At 37.5% G+C, this 26,849-nt stretch overlaps 1 protein-coding gene across 14 annotated transcripts in view; it reads right to left on the bottom strand.

The window, feature by feature from the left end:
• Positions 1 to 26,849, bottom strand: part of PTPRK (protein tyrosine phosphatase receptor type K) — a 397,788-nt gene that overhangs the window by 203,963 nt on the left and 166,976 nt on the right. For all 14 annotated transcript variants that reach the window (XM_027751912.2, XM_039381750.1, XM_039381752.1 and 11 more), the window contains exons 4-6: positions 15,731 to 15,812; positions 13,773 to 13,888; positions 368 to 542 (exon numbers count right to left, since the gene is read on the bottom strand). In XM_027751912.2, coding sequence (XP_027607713.1) covers positions 368 to 542; positions 13,773 to 13,888; positions 15,731 to 15,812 — 373 coding nt within the window. The remainder of the gene's footprint in view (positions 1 to 367; positions 543 to 13,772; positions 13,889 to 15,730; positions 15,813 to 26,849) is intronic.

Raw genomic sequence — 26,849 nt, 5'->3', positions numbered from 1 at the left:
CTGCCCAAAGCAACAGATTTTAAAAGGGAATGGCAACTAAGTATAGTGGAATCTCATACCTGTAAAATTATTTATTAAAAGTTAAGCAGTTTACACCTTAAGCTCAAAAAATAGCATCCACAGAAAACCAGGCAGGAACATTACACTTAATGTTATGCAGGAACAGGGTTTTACACAGATGTATTCTGTAGAAAGCAATTGTAAGAAGCTTTGCAAACCACTCTTTCATTTTATGACAATTTCACAGGGTTACCTTTGTATGATCGTTTCAGATCAAGGCATATGCAGGCTAATTAAAAAGTGTAAGTAGAAAGCACTGGTATTAGGAGCATTTAACTGGATAAAATGAAAGCAATTAAAACGTTACCTCGAACAATAAGTTGAGCAAAATTTGACACTCCAGAACCTCTCTCTGACTGAGTTACACAGCGATATAAATCCTGGTCAGTTTTTGTCACCTCTTGTAACTTAAAGGTAGCAGCAAATCTTCTATGATTGATATTTTTAGTCTGAGCAACTGGAATATCTTCCCCGTTTCTTCTCTGAAAATAAGAGTAACCAAGGCAGAGTTACAAGGATATAAAAGACATTTCATTATCATCGTACAAAGAATACACACAAAACAAAACCTCAAATGCATTCAGCCCATGCTGCATTTCCATGGTAGAAAAGCTTGGTACTGAGGTCCTATCAAGAAACAAGCGGTACTCAAATGCATTTCTGAATAAAGTTTGAGGGTGAAAAGCACCGCCAGGATTTTGCACTAGCACAAAACATGACCACAACATACTCAACTGCCACTGCCTCATAGCTGGAATCATCCTGGGGAGCCCAGCAGTAGCAGTTGTACTTTTAAAAAAATTCATTCAACTTTAAGGAGATATATAACACATACACTGGGTATATTGTAAGAAGTATTTAAACAAACCTGGCATTGAGGGATTTCACAGGTTTTCAACAGCTTTTCCAGCAACCAACCAATGTTTCCTTTTTAATGCTACTTTTGTCCTGTCCAAGTTCAATACCTTCTAAAATTTTACCTTTGTTATACTAAGCACCACCTATCCATCTAAAGCTAGCTGAAATAGAAGGTGGAGGGCAGGAAGCTAAAAGAGGAATAACACAGATCTCATTTAAAGGAAGGAGCTTAAAGAGTTCTTAAAAAATCATAGCTACCACAAATCACTGAAAAAATTTAATCTGTGTGGAGCTGTGCGGCAGGGTAAAAGGTCAGTAAGGTAGAAATAGTCTGAGCTCTTGTGGGATCCTTTTTTCTTGTAATCATTCACATTAAATGTTCAATTTTGATTTCAATAGAAAAACAGACCCTCCACCAAAAGTCATCATTAAAAACAACCCCAGAAACATGCACCAAATGAACAAGTGATGTCACTGCTCTCTCCCAAGGATCAATTGCATGTTATTCCCTGACTAGGATAGTTTCTGATCACCCAGCATTGCTCAGTCCCTAGAAAGCTGCCAGCATTTGCTTATAACCATCCATTCTGCTCGATACATAGCAAAATGTGACCTCTGTGGACATTTTTAGCTCTAATCAACCCCTGGAATGAGAAACTTCATTGAGGTCTTAAACTCCAAGCTTTCTAACACCAGAAGTGCTACTGCCGAGCCACAGAATTTAATAACCTGAAAGCCTGGGGCAAAACACAAAGAGGAGAAAAAGGAAATGAGTTAATGCTGTATGTGTATATCAGCCAGCCTCCTGTCACAGTAGTGACAAACTCTTCATTCTACAACTACCCTTTGTCATTTTAGCATCTTAGGTTAGTCTTTCTAAAGAGTTTTGTGATAATTAGCCAGGGTTTCAGCACCACTTCAAACTCACCGAAACAAGCATTCATTTTAACTATTAAAATGTTTAAACAGGTGAATTTCATTTATACCAACCAGGCAGATTTCAGTCACTCTTATTCCACTAAAAGACCATGCCATCACCTTTAACAACATCAGGTTTATTGGTGTGACTTTCTCACTTCAAGAAGACACCATCTAGTTTCCCCTGAGGAACAGGGAGTGACTCCCCAGGGATAAGCTCTGTTTGCAGGGCTGGGACAGAAAGAACAATGAGATACCAAGAATGAAAACAGATCTCCGAAAAAAAATGGCACACGAGACACTTCCAAAAGCTACTCTCATTGCTTCTCCCTAAAACTGCCATCCTCCCATAACCAACACAAGCCTGCTTATCACAGGGATGATTTTCAGACTTGACAAGTAACCTACATAATGCAGTCATTCTTGCTCTGCTATAAAGGGAAAAATAAATATTAGAGAGTTTTCTAAAATAAAGGACTCTCTTTCAATAATCTCTTTAAATTGGAATGCCAAGCGCTTAGTCTGCAGCAGAGGAGCACATCCAAGCTTGCTATACAAAATAATTTACACTCTGAAGCTCAGAACTTGCTTACTTAAGCTCATCTGCATGCTTCATGTTGAGAAACAAAGGGAATTGGGCTCTTACTTAAAACGAAATATTAATGCACTTTCAGAGAAATTAATCAAAATAAATGTAACAAGTTTCACAGTTCTAGATCAACAACACCTAGGATTTTCTTTTCTATTTACATCAGTGATTTCCTATCACATTATCTTACAAGGCTTGAAGTAGTTGCTCTAATTTCTGTGTATTAGAATTTGTTTCTTGGTAATCCAACTGCACAACTACATTTTCAAAGTCTTTCTTCATGTACAGCTTATCCATTAAAATATTTTTCCATCACTAAAATGATGAAAAGTTCAAACAGAAAAGAGTTCTCATCTAAAACTGAATGTTAAAGAAAATACCCTCCATTCATTTCAGCATATATCCCTTACACTGCTAAGCCATTAGCCAGTCAGAGTTCAGATGCACTGTCACGATCTCTTAATTAAATTCTTCTTTTTAGTGTCAGGGCATTACTACTGATTTTAAAGGAGAGGGAAGAAAGGCAGCAGTGCTCTCTGCTTATTAAGGGTTCCTGGTACATACTGTTTCAATTTATGTCCTGCTCACACTGAACAGAGCTTGAAAACGCTGCTCAATTAGGTTTTAAAAATTCAATTTAAAATTAATGTGGAGTTATACTAATGGGTAATGGCTGTACCCTGTGTGATCCTTGGTTCCTCCAGTCCCTTGCTGTCTGATTTGATAACCCTGAATTGCTCATTTAGGAGAGGTCACCACCAGGCAGTTCTCTTCGTTTTGTGAAAATAACTCCGAGCTTCACAAAGAACTACTCTCTATAAACACTTGATTAAAAGAAATACAAGCCTGTGAAAAAACCTCCTTAATTCTGGCATTTCAGACATTTAAAATCACAATCCTACATAAATCTCTCTGACTTCAAGGTTGTGTTTAATTTGATAGGAGCATGATTTTATTAAAAATTTTTTCAGGCAATGAAATTAGATCATCTGTATTTTAAGTAAAGTCAACAGCAAAGTCTATGCAGTTTAAAGAAAAAATCTTATGTAAATTAAAAATTAGTCTTAAATATCTATCTTTCGTCTCACAAAAGAAATCAAGCATTTAATAAATATGAAATGAAAGTTTAGTGCATCTTTTTAGAACCTGAGTGGAACCAGAAGAATCTAAACCCCAACATCTTATTTAACTGGTAGAATTTAAGTGCATTTTTAATGATCTTATAGAAATTTAAAACTTATCAGCATTTCTCTCTCAACTTTCCAGGTTGAAAAGTGGTGGGTTTTGCTTTTTTGTTTAAACAGCAATAGCATACCTTTCTGCAGCAATTTTCCTGAACCCTTTTTATCACACTGGTGATTTTTATTAGCCTGGACAGTTGAACCTTACACATCCCCATCCCTTTCTTACTGTAAACACCTTAAAATAAGTCCACTCCACTGCTAATAATTACAGTCAACTCTGGTTGCCTTCTCGAGCTCTCGGCTGGATGCCAGGATGCCTCCAGAGATCAGAAGATGTCAACACTTTGGCTGCAGTGACACATGCGTTACTCTGGCAGCAGTGCCCTATCAGTGGCCCCCATTCACTATCTCCTCATCTTCCCTCCCTTGCTCATGCAGAAAACCGACCTGAAAGAAAAAAACCTTCCTGAAAACATACTCCCTCCCCATATATTATCATCACCAAACAGATTAGCTTGTGATTGGATTCACTGCTCAGACACTGGGAGTGGAGAAGAAGGCAAGTTACACGTGGTGAGCAGGTTGCAAGTCCGTAGTTTGTCTAAACGACTTGATCCCCAAAGGTGCAATCATAATTTCACCCGCAGCAGGAGGGCTGTAAGGATGCCCCCAGCAGCCATGGGAATTAAATCTCTGCTGCCTCGAGGAAAGGGGAATTTGTAAATAACATGGTCCGAAACATTCTTGGGTTTACTCATTATGTAAGGGGAGAAATGTAATTTTTTGACAGGGAAAAAAAAAAGAGGGTTGACTGTGGATAGTTTGAATGCCAGTAATAATGTGCACTCTCTGCCAAAAGATGCTTTCAAAAAATAAAAAAAAGCTGTGAGGGGAAAAATCAGAAATAACTATACTGTTTAAACTTTACTTACAGTGCTGTCATCACTTTTCAGCACGCACAGCATATGCTTTTACACCATTTAGGACACAATTTCCAAATGGAGAAAAATCTAAAAGAATTTCTGAACTAATTTCTTTATTATTAATATTTTTATTTTAGTTTATTTTCTTCTTTTACACAAATGTTTCAATATATTCTTGGCACTTGAGAACTTATTAACATACTAGAAACATAATAAAGCATGACATCTAGTTAGAGTAAGAAGCTATAAATAAAATTTTAATTTTTTTTCCCCACAAAAGGGCAAATTACTGAACAAGTGGGATTATTTTTCCAGTTTTATTTATAAGTACACAATTTAAACCTAAGAAATCATTTTTTTTCAAGTGGATTATGAATTGGAACTACAGCCTAAATAATATGCCTAGATAGTCCTATCTTCTTAGTACGCAAGAAAGCAAAACAGCAATTTCTTTTGTTTGATTGATTTTTAAGAAGAAGTAAGCAGTCAAACATTTAAGTAGGAAATTAATAAAACTTGCTTCAACTTGCTGATCTACATGCACAGCAAACCAGAATACGATTCTACTTTCCAATGAACTATGCATTCATTTATTAGAAGGAAAAGCCACACAGCTTGTCCGATGCAAACATACACTGAAGATCATGAATAAATCTGGCAAGCCAAGTTTTATCATGCCTGCTGCACTGCAGTACAGAAACATCCGTGATTACTTTAAATGTCTTGGTTACATGCACTGCTGTTACTCAAACTTGTCCACTTTGGAGCAGCTCAAATTTCTGTTGCGCTGCATTGATCCTCCTACTGAAGAAATCAAGGGCTCACATGAAATAATCTAATTGACAGCCATCTGGCCCTTTAGAGGTGGCAATTCTAATTTATTTATTATAATAAAAGCTACCTGAGGCAAACTAGCAAAATTCATACTATTGTGTCTCTGGTCATTCCACTACACAAAAAATCCCAACACTGGCTTTCTCTGAATATTTTAAAGCCCCTTATTTTGAACCTAATCTAACATGTGTCGAACATACAGAAAAAAAGTATATTTTAACAAAAATAATAAAGAAGCTTTTCAGAAAGCTATAATTCTTTAACGCAGTGTTGTTGATTTAAAAAAAAAATAAAAAAATCAGCCAATCAACCAAATGCATAGGTCACAGAAATACAAATTCCAGACAGTGATTAAAGATCTATATCACCTTCAGCAGTGCACATTGAACTACAGTATTCAACCTGCAGCAAAAAAAATCTGATTAGAAGACAATGAAGGAAAAAAGTTGCAAAAATCCCCACTACTGAAGACCAACGCCCCACTAGGGAGCTCCTCAAACACTTCTCAGCAGATAATTTTACCTTTTTCTAAAAGCAGCTAAGAATACCAGCTGCTCTTACTTTTCTGTAATACATTAAGTCCTGCAGCTATTTGAGGAAACTAGGGGCTGGGGTATTAGGCTACCTTCCACACATCACACCACTGAGGAGAAGACAAACCTGAATGCAGGCAATAACAGACAAGAGTCACAGGACAGAACGGCCAAGGAAGTTGTAACAGTATATGTTTTTATAAACATCATCTTAATTTCAGGTGTCATTTACATGTGGGTTTAAGTCTCTGGCTGGCTGTACTACCAGGACTACACAGAGGGACCAAATTTCCACTGTAGCTGGTCTACCTGTAAAGTACAAAACGGCGGGAGGAGAAGGCAGCACCTGGAACACCAGGTGGTCACTGAGAAGCTGCGCCCAGCAGCACTGGGGCCACAGGTAGTGGTGCAGCCCCCAGCAACTCATGCTCCAGCAGCCACTGGACCCAGGGAAGACCTATGGGGATGACAGCCCCAAAGGCTGCTGTGTAAACTAAATGACTGGTAGCTATGCAGACCAGAGGACTTAGTTAACTGGGGCAGAAGTAAATTAAGACCAGGAGGATTACAGTATTTCATGTTGCTGAAACCTAAGATGACCGGGCACCTAGGGGAAACTGCCATATTTATCCATGAAGCTGATAAATTGAGGCAGGAGAGAGAGAGAATGGTTCATTTGGGGTTAAATGACATAGATAGCATCAAAGGTGAATACAGAGTAAAAAGAAAAAACAAGGAAAAAAAACCCTATGTGAAACAAACAAGTTATGAATACTGTATTTTTCATTGATGAATATTCTTTATAACCATGTCTGAATCAGTAGTGTGTGATACAGAGTCAAGTCATTTATGAGAAGCCTGATAGAGCACTTCAAGGCAGCTTTTCATACATCTTTGAAAAAAATGTTTGGAAAACCAGGACTTCTATCACAGAACATAAATCTGATGAGGTGAAAGTGCAGGTAAAATAGACAAGTCACTGCAGAAGTATACCTAATGCCTCCCTATTCTGTCGCTTGCTTTCAAAAACACCTTTTCTATAAATAAAAGTAACCAATATGAGACAAATGAGGGAAGTGAAGTTTCTGTGCAAGCCTTGAGCACTACAAAAAAAAGAACTTACATGCTGCTTGGCCATTGTCAGTAATCAAGATAAAGGTAAGATGATGTATACTTGAGCGGGATTTTACTGGCTGAAGAAAGAAGGTTTGGCATAAACAGTCCTGTTTGCCGTGCAAATTAGAGCAAAACCAGAGCCATAGGCCTTCTCTGCCCCCACAGCCTCCATACATCATAGCTTCGACTCCTCCTTAGGGCAAGCAGGCCTGACTGACTTATTTCAGTTCAAAACCAAAAAGCATCAAACTTGACAGTTGACCAAAACCAAAAAGGAGATCGAAACTCACTATCACAGTTCTACAGTTGAAACCCTGGCGATGCCAACAAGGCACTTTCTCTGAACTTTCTCTAGACCCCACAAAAGAAAGAAAGCAAAATAACAAAGCTTCTCTAACACTCAGAGTGTACTCAGCTCCTCTTAACTTTCACGAGTCATAAAATATGTGCAAACCAACAGAAAAAAATCTTCAAATGTAATGAAAATGGTGAATAGGCAGGTACACTGTAACAGCAAATGTTTTATCACTGAACTAAAGAAAGCATATCTTAACCAGTTAATTAAATGTATCAAAATGCAGTGGGATCTCAAAAGGCAAAGTTGCATTAGAAAACTCACAGGAAAAAAACCATACAAAACAACATAAAACATAGTTAAATTGGACATGACTCTCCTATTATGGATACTTTTTTTTGAGACCACGAGCGAGCGTCCCAACATTCTCTGCAGCTAAATGGTTTACCCCAAAGGCCCACGGCCCATGCTCAAACCCTTCTGCTGAATACTGATCCATGCTTTCACCTTCTGGATACAGCAGGAAAAAATGAATTGTGTGGCATAACTTCTTTCCTTTGAGAGGAAATACTGTCCTTCCAAAAAGCAAAACAAAACAATTAATTTTGTGTCCCTCAATCCCTTGCCAGAGGCACAAGTTCTCATGTAAACTCTCCAGAATAAATTCCTGGAATACTTTACTGGTCCTTAGACACCCTCCAATCTAAAGTCCCGGAATACTATATTGGTCCTGCACAACGCATCATCACAGGATACCATCTGCCTGTGCCCAGTTCAAGGATTTGTTAAAGAGCACACATACACAGTACCTAGCAAGAGAAACGAATGCTAAATATCACATCATGTTCTGTGGCAACCAGCACCAAAACCAGAGATGCTGGTAAACAGGGCATTAAGGGTTATGGCAGCTTCCTCAACAAAGGGAGTTTGAGCCCGAACAGACGCTCGTTCATCCTCCAGTAACAGTTGGTACCATTGGGAGGTCAGCTCGACTCCATTGTTTTTACAGCAATTTGCATTTTATTTTCCATAATGCTGTTTAATTTCACTTTTTCAATTATTACTCTCAGGCAATTGCTTTAATTATCTGTTATTCCACAAGGAAAGATACTTTCCTCTGGCAGAGAGAAGGGCTGCATCAGACCATATTAACGCTGATGAGCCTCTCCACAGGCGAGCGCGGGGCTGCCTTGCCAGCCTTGGCAGCCCAAGTGGAGGGCGGTTAGCCAGCACCCACAGCTATTGCTGACAGATTGGCCCGCTCGCCACCGCTCTGACGGCAATCTGCACAGGATTACAAGGCGTGTATTAAATCTTTAAATGCATGCAGCCGAAACCCCTTTGAATTTCAGATTCGCCAAAGCAAATGGTATCACCGCAGACCGTGGCAAAACACATCTGACTGCAAAGCCAGAACAAGCCGCTTTCGCTAATCCAATGCTATGTTAATGCAAAGCTCAGCAATGATGGATGGACTCATTAGTGCTGCAGTTATCGCCATCTGAACCTGGTGCCAAGACATATGGTTTAACAGATGTTCTAGCAAAAAGCTCTATACTCTGCACTGTTTGAGTGTCCAGTTAAATCGGACATTGATAAGACACTGAAAATCGTATTGGAGTTCTGGGAACCACAATTGCTCCCAGCTCAGGAAGCCGTTAAACACAGCCCGATTATGCAAAAAATCCTGTTGCTCTGATATCCCAATTAGATCAGCAGAACAAATGCCGGACAACACATACACTGCTCTCCACAGTCTCGGTGTACCTAAATGTTATTTAACCTATCCAGTCAATTCTATTTCTTTACTATTGTAGTAAAGAAATGAAGCTCAAATCCATGGAAGCTTTCTCCAAACAGAAATCTCCAAATCAAACAGGCAAACCGAGCCCCAACCCCACTCTTGTATTTTCATATTTAGAATGCTCTGTGAGCATTATTCTTTCAAACATTTAATACATAACACGTATCCATTCTGAGCACAGGATTAACATACAGAAGGAACTTGTTTGCAAGCCTATTTACTGATGTAACTCCACTGGAGTGTATGGCATTTCACAGGGAAATAAATAGAATTAAAAGGGGGTCCTTTCTATACTAATTCAGCAAATTAATGTGCATGAAGCAGTAAGGTGCATCAAATGTTAAAAAAAAAGAAAGAATCCTTATTCTTTAAATGTCTTTTCAAAGAAAGACAATTCATAGGCTTTGGAAAAAAAGAAAATCAGCAGTAAGTGGGCCAGAACTGATTAATTATGATGTCTATGCACACTATATTCATTTCTTTAAGATTACACACACACTTATGTTCATCTCCTACAGGAAAGCATTTTTCAGCAAGAACTTGTTATCTCCTGAAGCTTCTAAGTCAGAAAATACCAATGCATAACAGGTGGAAAAACTAGGTTACCACCCTGGATTTGGGGACTCCTATCACACAACCCAACTGCTTCAGTGTGTGTAGTGGCACCAACGGCTGTTGGTGTGTGATATTTTGCAGAGGAAAATTTAAAAGGAGGGAGAAAATACTGAGGAACTCCCTCTCCCTCCCCCCACTACATTCTGAAGGGTATGGCAGGCAAAAAAGGTACTACACATCAAGACTGAACGTATTTCAGAAACAACATCAATGTTGTTTCACATTTAAACAAAAACTAAAGACTTTGAAACTTTCAGAATTTGCTAATAATTGCAGGTCATAAAGAGAATCCTTCAGCTCTCAACCATAAAAGATTTGACAGTAGATTAGGTTGAAAAAGTGAAGAACAAAAGAACTTCAGCTGCATTTCTGTCCTGCTCCCATACCTACTATTCACACTGTCACAAAAGGTGTGTTTCAGACCATCTTGTTCAACCAGTTAAATCTCTTGATCTGCTCAAATATTTGTTCCCTATTAATGCAGCTGCAACTTTTAAAAACTTCTGTTATCTTTACTGCTTATCTTTCAATGACAGAACTATGTCTGTCCCAGATCTTGGTCCACTGGGGCTGCAAAATACAGGGGTTGGAGGGAAGGGATACCAAAGGGGACAAGAGACCAGATACAATCTAAAAACAAACAAACAAGAGCAGAATCTGCAGCCATGAAAGTCAGAAGTTCAATTCAATGTTAATCCCTATTTGTCTGAAATGTTTACAGACATACATTTATAGAAAATGGAGTTGATGAAAATACTGTCATTACAGCGGTAAACACAAGAAACTGTGTATTGAAATGTGCCTATTTTTATTAATTTTTATTTTAAGGCATATAAAGCTATGTGCACTTAATTATATATACACTCGGAAAAACATAAGCATGGAAATGTGAACGCACATAGCTCACCTAGTATATGATCAGGGTTCTTCCCCAATAACTATAACAATATTGAACTTTACATAAGACACTACAGGGAGACATGCTACCAAGATCCCCACTTTCATTTCAGGTTGTTAAAATTTTTCCCTCTTCCCTGCTTCTAACCAAACATCCTAATCTTTTTCTACCTGCTGGCATTATTTATATAGGTAATTTAGACATGAATCAAGCTGGGGAAAAAGACACAAAAAAATCAAAAAAACCAAGCCAACAAAAAAAGAAATCCAACCAAACAAAAAAACCACACCAAAACAGAGTCCTCCCCACCCCCAACAATAACAAAAACCCAATTTCAGTCAAAGTCTTTTTCAGTCAGATCACTTTCCTGAACTGACTGACTGACAAACTGCAAAAGGTCCAGAGTCAGTGCAGAGAGGGATCAAGAAGGTGAAGCCAAGGCCGTGACAGTTCAGACTGAGCCCAGCTGAAGCAGCTGTGGGATTGCAGGACTTTGAACACAGAGCAGGGTGGCTGCTATTTTTTTTCATGTGCTGCTCAATTTACTTCAATTCTTTTCAAAACAGGGGGCTGGGAGAGACAGAGAGCAGTGGTATAGAGTCTTTAACGAAATCTCTGCTTGCACATCTTTACTGTTTCAGTGTAAGCAAATGAGATCTTAGATCCCTGCAGATACAAAAAGCCTAGTGTCCCAGATTGGACCTCAGAACTCTCCTTGCCAAAGAACGTCTTTTAATAGCAAATTCTTTATTGGTTTGCTTTTGATTTTTGGTTGTTTTTTTTTTTTTTCTCCTCACGGAAATAGTTTTTCTCTTTCAATAAGGACATAACCTAAAGCTATTTTCTCTAACACAATGTGCTTGGAGAGTGTCTTTTCCCCCACCATCGTCCATTTATTTTTCATTTTTGTACATTTTTTTTCCAATGGCCTTTCTCGTTATGAAAAAAATACATTCCTGGAATGTTTCAGCTCAACGCTCTCAAAAACAATTACTTAGGCATTTGATTTGATCTGCTAGTTTTTCCTTTCAGGGTATTCGGGTTTTATGAATTTCCGGTTTGGTCAAAGGTTAAACCGAACCTTTTCCAAGTTACGCTCCAGTGCCTCATGAGGCCCATATATGTCCACCTGAGGTTTTAAGAAAAAGGAGGAAATTCACTATTAGCTGTGCACAACAGCAGTGACTTTGAGTGTAATCTAAGGAAGACAATCCAGAAAGGGAAGGTTGCTGATTCACGCTTATATTGGATAGAGGGGTGGAATGACGAGTGATGAAAAAAAAAAATAGTCACCTTTAAACTGGTGAAAATTTGGCACTGTTTATGGAAAAACAAGAAGTGGAACAGAAGCTCAAGTAGCAAGTATCTTCAAGAGTATCAGTACTTCACAAGCACAAGCAAGCAGAATTATAACCTCTAAAGGACCTTATTTTTTGCACTGTGAGACATTACCACATCTGTGGTCCACAAACACGCATACAAGAAAAAACAAACGATCCATGAAGCATACGGAGGGACAAAACATATGTTTTCTGAGTTGACCTGGCTGCTAACTGGGCTTCTCAGGGGACTGAAAGTTAGAAAGGATAATCTGTCAGAGTTATGACTCCAAGGAGTGAGCGATAGGGAAGATTTCCAGCTGGTTGTCTCTATCAAGTCTTTCTGATCAACAATCAACTGAAAATGGTGCTTCGCAGGTTTGCTGGAATGCTCCTATGGCTATTGTTCCACCTTGGATACAGCAAAATCCAGCTCAGTTTCATTTTGTGTGCTCAGTGTGCTTTTTTTGGCAAGTCTCAGAAATCAACTCCTTTTTCTCAATGAATGCATTCTATGTTTACTCAGTTCAAACAAATTATTGCTCCAAGACACGGAGTACAAATCATTCCTACTGCTATGACACCTTTTCACTAAATCCAATGCAGTTACTGCTATACTTGTGTTACTTCTTTAATTCTGCAGTATATTTGTCTAATAATACATTTTGCATATCAGATTTTTAATAACCTAATAAAAATATCTTTAAAATTTTTAACTTATCACATGCCTATATGCAACAGTTAGTCAAGGTTTGTCAGCTCCACTATTAATTAAAAAATAAGCAGATTGAAGTAGCTGGTTATAGTTCACTTCAAACTACAACACTTGACAAAAAATAAATGTTTTGAAGTTCTGACTGTAGTTAATTTAAAAGTACATTTTCCCAAAAAGTACTTCAGAACTTTACAGTTCTGAAAATATACAGAAATATACATTTAAAAAAAAAAAAAAGGTTTAGAGAATACATTTAGAAACCTTTCTAAAGGAATGTTGGTGCTTAAGGTTTACATATAAAGACTGCACACAAAGGTACACATACAACTAAAGTGATTTTTTTAATCCTTATTAAGTGTTAAAATACAATTTTTTTAAGAGCAATTGGAAACTTTGTTATCTTCCTACTTAACCAATGGTCTGAATTGTAAGTAACCCCATCCCCAGGCTACAAAGGAAAGTGGCTATTTTGGAGGGACGATTATGTTAATTTCTTCTTTTTCTACTTTTATACTAAGAAGGATTTTTTTTCTGGTTTTAGTCATCTCTTAAATTCTGAGATACATACTACTCAGAATTACACATAGGTAAAAGTTCAAGCTCCTCCTACTATGGAGACAGAGAAAAAGGACGTGTAGCAGTCCTTTTATGCTGTTCCATTAAATATGTTGCTGAGCAAAATGGATATGCACACAGAAGTACAGCCATGTCCCTCCAGCCACCTGCTCAGACAGGTAATTTACGTGATAAAATAACCCTCAAAATTCACGACAGCTGTGTTACATCTGTGTCATACTAGATCCCAAATGCCAATTATCTGCATTGAATGATAATAAATTTTGACACAGAGAGTTGATTTACAAGGAGAGAAGGCCCACAATACCTTTAAGGGCCAACCTTACCCCAGCATCCACATCAGTTGTTCTAATTTTTAATGCAAGCTTTTTAGAATTAAAAAATTGATTAAAGTTTCTCCATTTAACAGAGATAAAATTGCATTTAAATTACATACTTTACATGTAGAAGAAAAAAAGGCTTAGGAACTTAAACATTTCATCTCCAGAAAGTAGCTTGTCCTCTAGCCAAATAGACTTGCATGAGTTAGCCTTACCTGGAGCCATAACTTGTTATTCACTGCATCTCTCCCTGTAGCAATGCATTGAAATGTAGCATTCTGCCCTGCATTGACCTCTACATCCCCCAACCTCAAAAAATGTGGAGATTTATCTGCAGAGGGAGAAAACAAAAATTACAAATAAGACTTATTACAAAAAATAAAGGTGCCAGCAACATTATTATCTCCCTTAACATCCATATTTTCAGAAACTTTGGCTAAAAAAGAGAAACAGAAGAGAGAAAATTATTTCTTTCATCTCTCATTTGTTTGAGGAGTGCTTTCAGTCCTTTCCCTTCTCCCCTGGTGATTCTACTAACTTCATGTTATACATGGGTTATAATAAAGTCTTTTTAAAATCAAAGCCAAAAGAAGGAGAACAAATGCCAAAATGTCAGCAGCACTTTACAAAAATTATCCCAAAGACTGTATGAAATCCATCATACTGAGAAAAACCCAATTAGCAGCATACTGCTCAAGCAAATAGAGAGATACTATTCAATTATTTGCAATGCAACTCGGAGCTCTTGTTTTAGAAAATGAAATCATTCATGCCATTGAATGTAGTATTTCAGAAGCTGACAAATCTATTTCCCACACTGACAAAGCCCCTAGGAAACCTCAGTGGCAAAATCACCTGAAGGATTTATTAAACTGAAGAAAGCCGACAGACACATTTGAGGAATGGGTACACTGCATAGCTTGCCCATCCCTCTCTCAAGACCTACTAAAGAAAACAGCAGCTGAACTGTTATATCTTTGTGCTTACTAAAAAAAAAAAAAAAAATAAAAAAAATCCCACAATAGACAGGAAAATAAACCATTAAATTGGAACGAAGAGGGTTTAAACAGCAGTAACAAAAAAGAGCTTATCTGAATACTGTAACATGCTGATAATCTGCTGGTATGACTGTATGTTTTGTTTTGGCACTTAAAAAAAACACATAGGAGTGGGGGGGAGAGGCAGAAAGAAAGGCAGATACTGAATCCAAGCAGAGCTTTGCTGAGTACAGACATCAGATAGCTGGGCTGGCTGAAATATAAAAAGGTAACTCACTCAAATACCCTGTAAGCTTGGTAGCCCCTGGGAGCTATGATTTTAAAAGGTTTGAGGTAGAAGAAAACAAGATATGAGGTTGCCATTGCAACTTTATTATCTGACATTGTTTTGCAAAGTTGGGGCAGGGTATTGCGATATCTTGATCATTTCAGAAAGCAATTAAATTATCAGTCATGTGGTACATTACAATGAAATCACATTTTAGAACAGGCATGTCTAGGGGAAGATCAAAAGAGTTGAACAGAACCAAATTGCCAAAAAGAATTGATAACAAGTGTCAGAAATGCACAGTAACAATTTCTTCCTCACAACTTTTTATTTGTAGAAGATTCTCATTATCACAATTTGCGTTTGCATGTGTGTAATTATTCCCCAGGATTAAGAAGGAAAAGGCAAAAACAAATGTCTGAAGTCTGTCCACAAAAAAAAATAAACAGAATGCAATCCCTCTGTAGTTCAATAGCCCTTTTATTTTCTCTTTTTTTTTTTAAATCTATTGTGCCTGTTTAGAATAAAAAAAAAGAGAAAAAAGAAAAATGGCATGAAGTCTAATAAACCTCCTACAAGCATCTGCCAATTCAGTTTTCTTTAACAGTGAGTACACATATTAACATTAAAACCCATTTTGATTATGCACACCAACTACAGTATGACTAAAAAGACACTGAAGTATTCCTGCTTTTTTATCCCTGTATAATTTACCTCTGGCAGAAAAAGATTTCACCCAGACAAATCACTATTGCAACACTACATTTCCTCCTGGAAGCTGCAACAAAAATACTATTGAAGGAAAAAAGAACATCAGTGATCAAGTGATGAAAACTGAGCAGGCCACAACAATATCAAATATGTCCTGAAAAGACAGAGAAAAATGCAGCTCTTAATCATTACTTACCACAAGGGTAACTCAGGACCTGGATGTCATCAATGGCAATGTAGCCCTTTCTCCCATCTGAGACTTCGGCTTCAAATATTACCTGTCAAAATGAAAGAAAAAATGTTTACAACACTCATTTCTACAGAATTCCCCCAGTGGCAAGCGTGTAGATATAAGACACATTGCCTTTTTCATTTAGTTGAAGTTCCTATCAGGTTTGACAACTGAATGGAATATTTATTACTCAATGTATTGCAGTTCCATACTATTCATATACATGACTTGCTTTGGATTTGCTGCTCATAGCACACCAGAAAAACATGTTTATTACCTCAATTAATGGCATACTGCTTTCACTCAGTTAAATGTACAAACATGATTCAATTCTAAAAAAAATGCCATTACTTTGAAACAGGTTAGATATCAGCACACAACGGATCAACCAATTTTAACAAAATTTTATCATTCTTGTTGGGGGTCCCAATATAGTCCACAGTCTCCTGTAACCTTCTGCAGAGCAGTTGCACAGGGAAACATGCAGCAGCACAGAAATAGTGCGGCACTCCCCAGTGGCAATGAAAAGAACAGCTGTAGCATGAGATTTATGTAATAGTTGTTAACTTCATTCTTCATTCTTGCAAGATAATGTGGAAATTTCTGTGTATGAAGAAAAAGAGAAGACTATTTTCACATCCAGCATCTTGATCCACTTTAAATAGGCAGTAACAACAAAGAATTGCTCTTGGATGGCTCCAGAGACCAGAACTGGATTTTACAACAGAAGTACCAAAACATTACCAACTGACAGAAATGACCACTTCAGTCTCAAGAGAGTCCTTGGAGCAAGCAGCTCCTGTTAACCTCCAGAGTTCCTTGTGGACCACTCAGTCACAAAAATACCCTCTTCAGCAAGATACCTGAAATTTATGCAACTTGACTCTGTACACTGCATCAGGTACACTTCCGTGTTCTTATGTTCCACTCAATGAATTTCCTCACCTTTACATCCCATTCAGACGTGAAGTGCAATTTGTCTCCCCACCACAGGAGGCAGGGATCCCAGGTGGTCTGTTTACACCCAGAGATAATTTCAAAACCTCAAACAGGGAAAAATAAGGAAAACTTCCGAGGAAAGCTGGCTATGGACATGTTAATGATGTGGTTCACAGCATTCCCAAACTTGTGCTTTGACTGCAGAAAGAGGAAGCCTTTGGGGCACATATATTTTGACAGCACTGGACTACAATCCTCTTCCAATTTCTCCAGAAGTTCCCCTGAAGACTGCATTTCTAACCCCTTTCTTTTTTTTCCTTTTTATTTTATTTGCACCCAAATGCAATTAAGTTGCAAAACCCACTTCATTCTCTGCCTCTTCCTCCTGCTTTGGCCAACAACAGCTTGATGGAAATTAATTTAGTGCCTCAGGGTCCTACTTTTACAATGTCCCTTGTCCAGTGACCTCTCTGACCAAAGCACTATTTGACAGTGTCCACTCACTCCTCAGACATCTTCAGAGAGCTGGCACTTGTTCCCAGTAAGGAGTATCAATATTAATATTGATTAATTATATTTTTATTTAAATGGTTACGTGATGTGGAAGACAACTCAGTAAGAAATAAACATTATATCAAATCTCTTCTGGTAGACAAGTTTCTTTACCATACAATACAGTTCTATAACGTACACAAACTCCAAAAGTACATTGTTTCTCAAAGTCTAGTTGAGAAATTTGAGCATCAATGTTAAGAACTGGACTAAATTTACATCTCACTCTAACTGGGTTGTTAGTAATTTATTTGGAAGTAACTTAGATCCAGTTCCCAGGGAAGCTTGGTCTATGTAAGTGTGTCCTTCTCCTGTATGTTGATACCTTCCCACACTGGGCGTCACAGGAGAGAAACTTACCTTTCCTGGAACACAGCTGGGAATTAATTTACTTGGGTTTTTCTACCTCTACAAGATTAATGTAAGTAATCTCCACCTACCAAGAGTAGGAAGTTATCAAAAAAGGAGAAATTCACAGGAATTGGTAAGATTAAATCAAGGAGATCCATGGGAAAAACAAACAAACAAACAAACAAACAAACAAAATCCCACAACACAACAAAACAGAAAACATGAAGAAATATGGAAAGGCAAAGTCTATGAAAAGTTATAAGGTATAATGTTTACAAGATAAGCAAAAGAAAAATGCAATAATTAAAAAGACAGATATTAGAGAGTTGAGATTTCATGTACGCAGTACAAAATTATTATTATTTCCATTCATAATTGGTATAAATACAACCATGAAACATTCATAATTAGAGACACAATATAACAAAAGGTGCAGCTCAAAAAAAATAATATCAGGTTTTAATTTAATAACGTCTGTTCACATTTAAAATTGGAAGTAGAAAAGGGGAATTGCATATATGGGTGAAAACCTATAAAAAGTAATTTTAAATGCTGACAAGTTAGACCAGAACCTGGGGTTGTTCTTTTCCTCAGATAAGCATACACTACTTGAGAAAAAACAGATTGTTGAGCTATTCCTTTCACCAGAGGAGGCTTATCCTAATAAGACAATAGTGCTTTGGGAGTGAATCCTGCACTTCATCTGCACTGCTGTTCAGTTTACAGTCCTAGAAAGAATGGCTTCAACACTTTCATTTTAGCTGAAAAATAATTCAGATTATCACTCTAGCCAGAAAACATTAGTTGTCTGTGCAACTATAAATGTCCTTCCACTTATTACAATTTAATTGCATGCTCATCTAGTGCACTTCTGAGAGATGCTCACTTCCTTTAACGGAAAGGAGAGAGAGAGAGATTGTTTCCACAGGATGAATTGGGCTGGCACAGAGCAGGGCTGTAGAGACAGTTATCCTGTCTCATTTGTACCAGTGTTGCCACAATGAATGAGAAAGGGAAACGGTGAATCATTCAGGTAGTTCAAATGCTACTCAAAGGAATTAGATTTGATCCCTGAATTTTCTACACAGTTCCAAGGTGATACTCAAATGTTATTTAATTCTCCAAACAAAATTGCATATCCGTGTTTATGAAGTGCCTACATTCACATGCAAATGAAGATCTAGTGTCAGAATTCCCTGAACTGGATGTACTCCTACATAAGAGATTCCCAATGTATCTCTTGTCCATATATTGGGCCATTTTCTCCCTAAAACCATGAAAGCTTTTAGTGAACACAGTATCATTTGGAAAGATCCACGACAGCATTGAGACATTTCCATTTGTCTGGTTTGTACAGACTTCCTTCAATGACCTAAATCTGACAAACTGATCCCAGTCACCCTTCTATATTATTCACAACTTTGTAGACCTCTATTATACATTCCCAAGTAATTTTGCCTCAAATTTGAACAGTCCCAGATTGTTCAATCTCATATAAAAGCCATTTGATTATACTCATCCTTCTCTCTAAAGCTCTTTCTAACTGCACTATATTCTTTGAAGATAATGAGAGCAGAGCTGGCACACAGTAACCAAAATAGGGGTGAGTCATAATTTATACAACAGCACAATATCGTTATCTAATTTATACTGACTTTTTTAACCATTCTTAACACTTCATTTCCTTTTTTTTTCACCATCACTGGGCTCTATGCTGACATTTTTATGAACCCCACAATGATTTTATGCAGTGTACATTACTTTATATCTCATTATCTACACTAAAATGTGCCTGTCATTTTATTGCTCAATCACTCACAGTTGGAGATACTGTGATGGTCCTTCCACAGGGCTTTACAATTACATACTGTCCTTGCTATTCCAAAGTAGCTTTCACCAACAAACTTGTCTTTGCACTGTTCTCTGGCACCCACTCTGGTCTCATATGAACATGTTGAAGGGCATAAATTCCCATAGGATGCCTTGGTGACTACTTCAAGACATCTCGACAATTTATTTCTACTTTCTCTTTTTCCTCCTAAACAATTATGTATCTATGGAAGTATATCATAGAATGGCATCTTAGCTTCACTACAAGTTTGTGTAGAGGGGCATTTGGAAACCTAACTAGACTCTATCAATCACATCACCCTTACCTATATGTTTGTCAACCCCTAAAGGACTCTAAGTTGAAAATTAGGTGGATGATGTGCAATATAGAATAAAATAAAAAAAAAATGAGAGATGTGATATATATATATATAGTCTCAGAACCCCATATCACAAAATTCTTCTCCCACCTCCTAACCTTCCTCATTGCTATACTAATATTAACCATCACCAACAATATATTCCTCATATATTATTCCTTATAATATTGGAATATTATAAGGAATAATATTGGAATATTATTTATTGTCTGAGAGGGAGTCAGGATCATATCATTCCCTCTAACTGGATGATGACATGGCCAAGCAGAAGCCAATGCTGCTGTACTTCAACCCATACTCTACAACCATGTTGGAGGTATCGGATTTATTCTCTGGATAGCATGACTAGCCTCCACAATAAATACCTGAGAAATTCAACAGTCCTCCTCCACAAACCAGACTCTGCTACTCCCCCTTCTAGGCCTCATTTTAGCCGCCACAGGAAAATCTGCTCGATTTGGCCTCCACCCATGACTACAGCTGCCATAGAAGATCCCACCCCACTATCTGCCCAACTTCACTCCAGCACCATAGTAGTAGCCAAAATTTTCTTACTCATCTGCACTCACTCCATATTCTGTAACAACCAAACTGCCCTTACCTTATGCCTCTGCATAGGTGTCCTCTCCACACTATTCGCCACCACATGTGCCCTAACCCAAAACAATATCAAAACAATTATTGCCTTCTCCACATCAAGCCATCTAGGCCTAATGATAGTTACAGTTGGACTAAACTTCCCTCAACTATACTTTCTACATATCTCAACCCATGCATTCTTTAAAGTGATATTCCTTTGCTCTGGGTCTATCATCCATGTACTTTTCACACCCCAGCTTTAAAATGCAGATGATGAAAATCACTATTCATCTAATATTTCAGAAATAAATGTTTTGAACAACTTAAGTACTCAACAGTATTTGAATGCAATGGGAGAAGTAGCAATTATTACAGGAGAGACTCGTACGCAGGTTTAGTTGTTAAGAAATACTCAAACCTTCACATTCCTTCACAGCCCTAACAATGCATCCTGTAATCACCATGAAGGCTAAGCCCGAACTTGCAGGAATATAAAAAAGGTACTCTTTAAGGACTGGTCTCACTGAATTTTTAACTCTTGTCAGGATCCAAAAGTTTAGGTATCAGCACCATTATTAGCTCATTTGAGGCACTGATCAAAATAAGGACTCCCAAAGCATACCTAGTCCATTAAGTACAATCGTAGTCAGGAAAGAGGGAAAACAACTTTGCAGCCCAAAGCCTACCTTTAGGAACACATTTCTTCCTAAGTTTTGTAAAAGCTGTTTTCTTGTAAGCGATATACCACCACCACCACCACCGAGCAGGATACTTTCAGTACAGTTTAAGACCTTTCTTGTCCTTTCTCCATTTGACTAGTTTTCTGGCTACTCACGGTAGTGAAGGAGGCAGAATCTCCCACAGTTTTGACAGCAGTCCTATCACACCATCATGTATATAAAGCTAACATCAATTAGACAAAAATTAGTATTAAAAGGTTTAGTTACAACACAAATGTAGTGTTTCATTGACTAATATTTCCTGCTAGACTCTAATACATTGCATTAGAGAGAGGTGAAGAAGAATTTGTGATGGAAATAAAAAAAAAAATTTAAAAAGGAAAAAATTAGATATTGTAGTTTCCACACAGCATTCAACTTGTAACATATTTTTTATTCCTGCATAGTAGGGCTTCTACTAGCTCAATTACCTGAAATCAAACTTATAGATGGGTGAATTCCAATGCTTGGTGGAAAGGTGTATTAGAGAGCTGTATGCAAATAGAAGGCATCATGTCTGTGATAAACCACAGTAAAAGCACAGTACAACACACACAAAAAAATCCCAACAAAAAAAATAAACAAAAACCCCTCACCAACTGAACAAAATACACACAAAAAAACCCCAATCAAACTTCAACTAGAGCATTACTGGAAACTTCGTGCAATTCTAGTGCACATAATCCAGATTATGTGCATTTTGATTTTTGGCACTTCCTACATAATTTTTATTCAATTTGTGAATAAAACAAATGAATTACTTATCATCAAAGGAAGAAGGGGAGTTATATTAACTAACTTCTTTAGGTGTGAGTTATATCAACCTCCCCAGATACAAACCTTTAAAGGCCTTCCTAAGAATATAAAAAGAAAACATATTAATTTTTTTCTACTTCATACACATCTCTTTTGTTGGGTAATTTTCAGTTTTGTAAAAGCACAGTAGGGTGACTACAGATATACTTGAACCTACTACTTACACTAAAATGATTAAGATTAAACGGCATATAGAAGCAAGTTTGTTTTGTAGTAAAATAATTTTCTGTAGATGAAAAGCCATGAACAGCAAGACCAGTTATACATAAAACAGTAACCAATCCTATTCACTGACAAGCTTCTAGCCCAATCCAGTGCTTTTACAGTGTTAAAGGCATTTTAAAACACTAAATCAAAGGTTTTAATTACCAAGAAACTAAAAATTAATATAAACGTGAAAACAGTGTCATGTTACAAAAGAAACACTTAATGGAAGCTAGCTGAAAGAAAGGGACAGCTAAAGAAATCTTATCTAACATATAAAAATTTTGTTGACAAAAAGCATTTCCCTTGTGAAAGTTACAAATAATTTTGCCGAACTAATTTAGAATTCATGAAAACATAATTACTTCCATTTGAATGCTTAAGTAGTACTGTGAGGCAGCCTTTGCTGCTGACAGGACCCAGGATAACTTCCAGCACAGCAAATCAAACACTTGGGTGAAAACTTTGGGATCTCAAGTCTGCCAAGTCAGCTAACACCCTATCACTTCTTTTTTCCTCAAAAACACACCTCCTGATACTGACAACCAAATGATATAAGGTTATCTGCTCACTAGTATCCTTACCAGCTGAGCTGGTCATCTCAGATTCTTTGAGCATCTTTTACAATCACCTACAAGGAGCCTTGACATTCACACCCTCAAGTGATACTCAAGCTCCCCTTAACATAGGGATACCTACACCAGCAAGATTCATCTCAGTTCCTGCTCTCTGGTGAGGAATCACACAAAACATGCCTCCAAAGGCTCCTAAAGGCTAATCCTTCAGCGAATTTATTAGTTGTAAGTCAAGCCACCTAGCCACCTACCCACCCAATCCCCAGGCGAAAAAAGGAGGAAAAAAAAAAACCACCAACTCACACCACAATACAGAAATTGTCTCTTTACATTTAAGAAATAACTTTCAGTGAGCCAAACAATATAAAAATGAGGAAAGATAATAACAATGTTTTACCTCCACAAACAAGATACATGTTCCAGGAAAACACATTATTAATATGAAGTATAATAAGCCTTTGAAATGACACAGTTATCCAGTGGCAGGAAGAGCCAGAAATTAGACTCAGAGACCCTGGAAAACACTGTGTTAGTAAAGAACACTGGGAAAAAAAATTCCCTGAACTTATCTTTGCTTACTTCTCATAAGTTGCTTATGCCAAATGTTTCTAGACTCCTGCCTAGAAAATGTCTGGATGAAGCACTATACATGGATGAGTTACAGCTGCTCTGGCTTTGGAGCTGCAGTAGTTTATCATGTGGGAACACTTACAGTCTTATAAAAACCCACCCTGCTCTTGAAGAACTGAAGAACTTGAAGAAAAAACATTCTAACATAACCCATAAACACCAGATCTTCAATACACCAAAACATTTATTTAAGTGTGAAAGTTCTTAAATGATTGAGATTTAAAAATAACAGTAACACTGCATACAAAGGCATGACTTTTAACCATGAGCAACAAAGACATTAATAGCATTGTAAGTCATGACATTTAAAAGCTAAAATGGGGAAAGTAGCCATAAGAGAAGTTAAGGATCAATATGAAATACTTAATACTTTGCTTATTTTTGTGATATACCAAAACCTTAAGAAAACACTTTCCAGTAGTGCAGAAGCAGTCTTTTTGAACATCGCTAGCTACTTGAAAATGCAGCAATACAAGACTGGCATGATGCTGTTTTTTCAAATCTAGGGCACAGGTCAGTCCTTTTTGACTTTTGGTGACCTTTGGGAATTCCCTATTATGTGGAAAAAAATTTTATTTTTTTTTTTGTAAATATGCTCTGTCTCAAACCATATATATTCCCAGTCAAATTACTGACACATTTGAACACTCTTGGTAATCATACCCATTATCTCTTGAAGTAATATTTGCATTAGCCAGCATATTCGGGGGGCCACATAGCTGAAAAGTAGTTGGCAGAAAAGGACATAGGTGCCATGGTAAATACCAAGTTCAACATGAACCAGCATTGTGACCTTGTGGCAAAGAAGACCAAATGGTATCCTGGGCTGCATTAAAGTGTTGCCAGCAGATCAAAGGAGCTGATCCTTCCATCCAGCACTGGTGAGGCCACACCTGGAGTGCTGAGCTCCTCAGTACAAGAGAAACGTGGACACAGTGAAGAGAGCCACTGAGTGAAGGGCCAGAAAGATGATGAAGAGACGGCAGCATCCCTCAGATAAGGAAAGGTGAGACAGCTGGGACTGATCAGCCCAGAGAAGAGAAGCGTCACGGGGATCTCATCAAAGTATATAAAAACCCAAAGAGAGAGTGAGGACAGAAACAGTGTGACAGGACCAAACACACACTGTAGTTTGGATTGCATATCTCATTAGGAAGTGTAAATTGAAAGGTTTCATGTATGCACTTTGCAATCATTAATATTTACTACATAAATTCTGCCAAAATGCCAGCCACTGACTAATACCTGCCCCTTTTACTATAATTCCTGCCTATGAACCATCTGTGGGACAATGGAAGCAATATTTGTATAAGTCACCTGGAAAGATTCGCTATCCCCTTCCACTAGTACCTAATAAAAATGTAATATCATCTATCAACAAAGTTTTGAGCTATGAAAGGTTCTCCAGCAACCATTCTTAGCCATGGCAAATGTTATCCATAACCATGGAGAAGCAGAGACTTTTCCAGAGGGCAGGACAATCTTGCCCCATTGTCTGCACCTGAGGGTGGGCTCACAGACTTCGTTGCCAAATGCTGAATGTGAATAAGCAAGTTTTTTAAAACCCAAAGCTCAAAATCTGTTGTGTTAATTCCTATTTGTTTTCATGTGAGAATACAAGCCTAAATGATCATGCTGCCATGCATTATGGAGCTGACTGATATGGTAACTCCTAAATTATCTTGTATGCTCTGTTTTATACTTTCTTGTTTGATTGTTTTGCAGCTCAAAGCTTTTCTGTGTTTTGATTTAATGAACCAGAAGTTTAGGTGGGCAGTTGTTACTGCCTTTTTGGTGATGACCGTTTGTTTATCAGCAGTGACTACAGACCCAAGAAATCCATATATTTATGAAGGCTAATCATAGGACCTTAACTTACAGGTGGAACAATTGTATGGAGGAGGCAGCACATGCAAGTTCTCCAGAAGCAGATTACAGCAAACAAATCAAGTATAAAATGGCTTTTGTCACAGTGAGGCAATGGAATGCAGTTCAATTTTGTTAACCAGGACTTCATTGCTTCATAGTAGTTTTGAACAAATCAGTTTGACAGGTTACACCTTTACTTTACTGTAAGTAGCATAATTTCCACATTGGGTTAGGCTAGAACAACCTCAAACCACGCCTAACAACTGGTTCAACTCCTTTTTTCTGTTCCTTCCACAGTTGAAAGAAATTAACTGCTCATGGTTGGTAAAGTGACAGTAAAGTCTATCAAAGCCACATTTGTGAATGAAAAAGCAAAAGAACCAGTTGTTTCTCAAGAGCATGATGCATTGAAAATGAAAACCTGAAGAGGTTAAAGTTGTGCTTCTGTCTTCATAAACTGATACACCTTAAAAAAAAAAAAAAAGATAGAATACATCTCCATAGATACACAATGATATCCATGGATTTTTCTCATGAAATTTAATTTTGTGAAGTAAAAAAAAAACCTAATCCCCAAACCAAAAACCACCCCAAAAAAACAGCCAAACAAAAATCACTAACTGAATCTTTCAAAGTATATTACCTGACATCCTTGTACAGGTCATGTCTAGGGTGTACACTTGGGATCAGGTTTTGGTGATTTTGCGTTCAGTGAGGTTACCTAGCAAGACCACACAGAGAAAGACCTTGAAAAGGCCTCTAGACATACCAGATATGCCAGACCTCCAGATACTCAGATTCAATTTCAACAAGTCTCTCTGCAAATTATCTTCCTACTTCTGAAAACATTAGAGCAGGAACATTGAAACCATTTAAACTGTCACTACTACTTGGTTATATGCAATATTACATGTCTTGCTTAATGAAATCAGACATGTCAGATTAATTCCCTAATTTTCTACTTAAAGCAGAAACTTGCATTTGAGATTGTGATAGTGAAATACTTCTTTTTCCAAGTGCTTCTACATCAGAAATAGGTAGTAAAGATGAAGCACCAAAAGTAATAGCTGTGGAATCTGTGATACTGATTAGGTAAACATCAGTCAGGAATGACACAGATCTAGTTTACCCCACCACTGGCCAAGGCCGATATGTTATATTAACTCAGAAGGGATCCTCCAAATATGTTTTTCTGGGACATTTCTAGAGCTTTCAGAAATTATATCATTAATAATAAAAAAATTAAATACAGAATCTGTAGTTTCTTCAATTTATTTGGAGCAGAAAGCTAAAGCTATTCAGCTTATATTCTATATCTATAGATGCTATAGTTGATATAGCTCAACAAATGAAACTGGATCAAATCAGAGAAGACAAGTTACTGACATGTCAAGTCAGGCACATCTCACTAAGACAAAAATTAACAAGACAGAGACTTGGGGGCAAAGAACTTCCTCTGTCCTCCTTAAAACCCTTGAATATATCAATAAAGTCTTATTAGTCGTTTTCCCTCCTACCTTTCCGCTGTTGATCAATCTGCTACATCAACTAGCCTTTGAACAAACAAACTAAAAGTCAAACAAAAGAATGATGAATCCAAATTCAAGGGAAAAAGGCCTCTCTGTTCTCAAAACAAATC

Source organism: Pipra filicauda, unplaced genomic scaffold (assembly GCF_003945595.2).
Source record: "Pipra filicauda isolate LSUMZ 115617 unplaced genomic scaffold, ASM394559v2 scaffold23_size5868930_pilon, whole genome shotgun sequence".
Lineage (NCBI taxonomy): Eukaryota > Metazoa > Chordata > Aves > Passeriformes > Pipridae > Pipra > Pipra filicauda.
The sequence above is the reverse complement of the archived record's forward strand: the minus strand, read 5'-3'. Positions and strand labels throughout refer to the sequence as shown.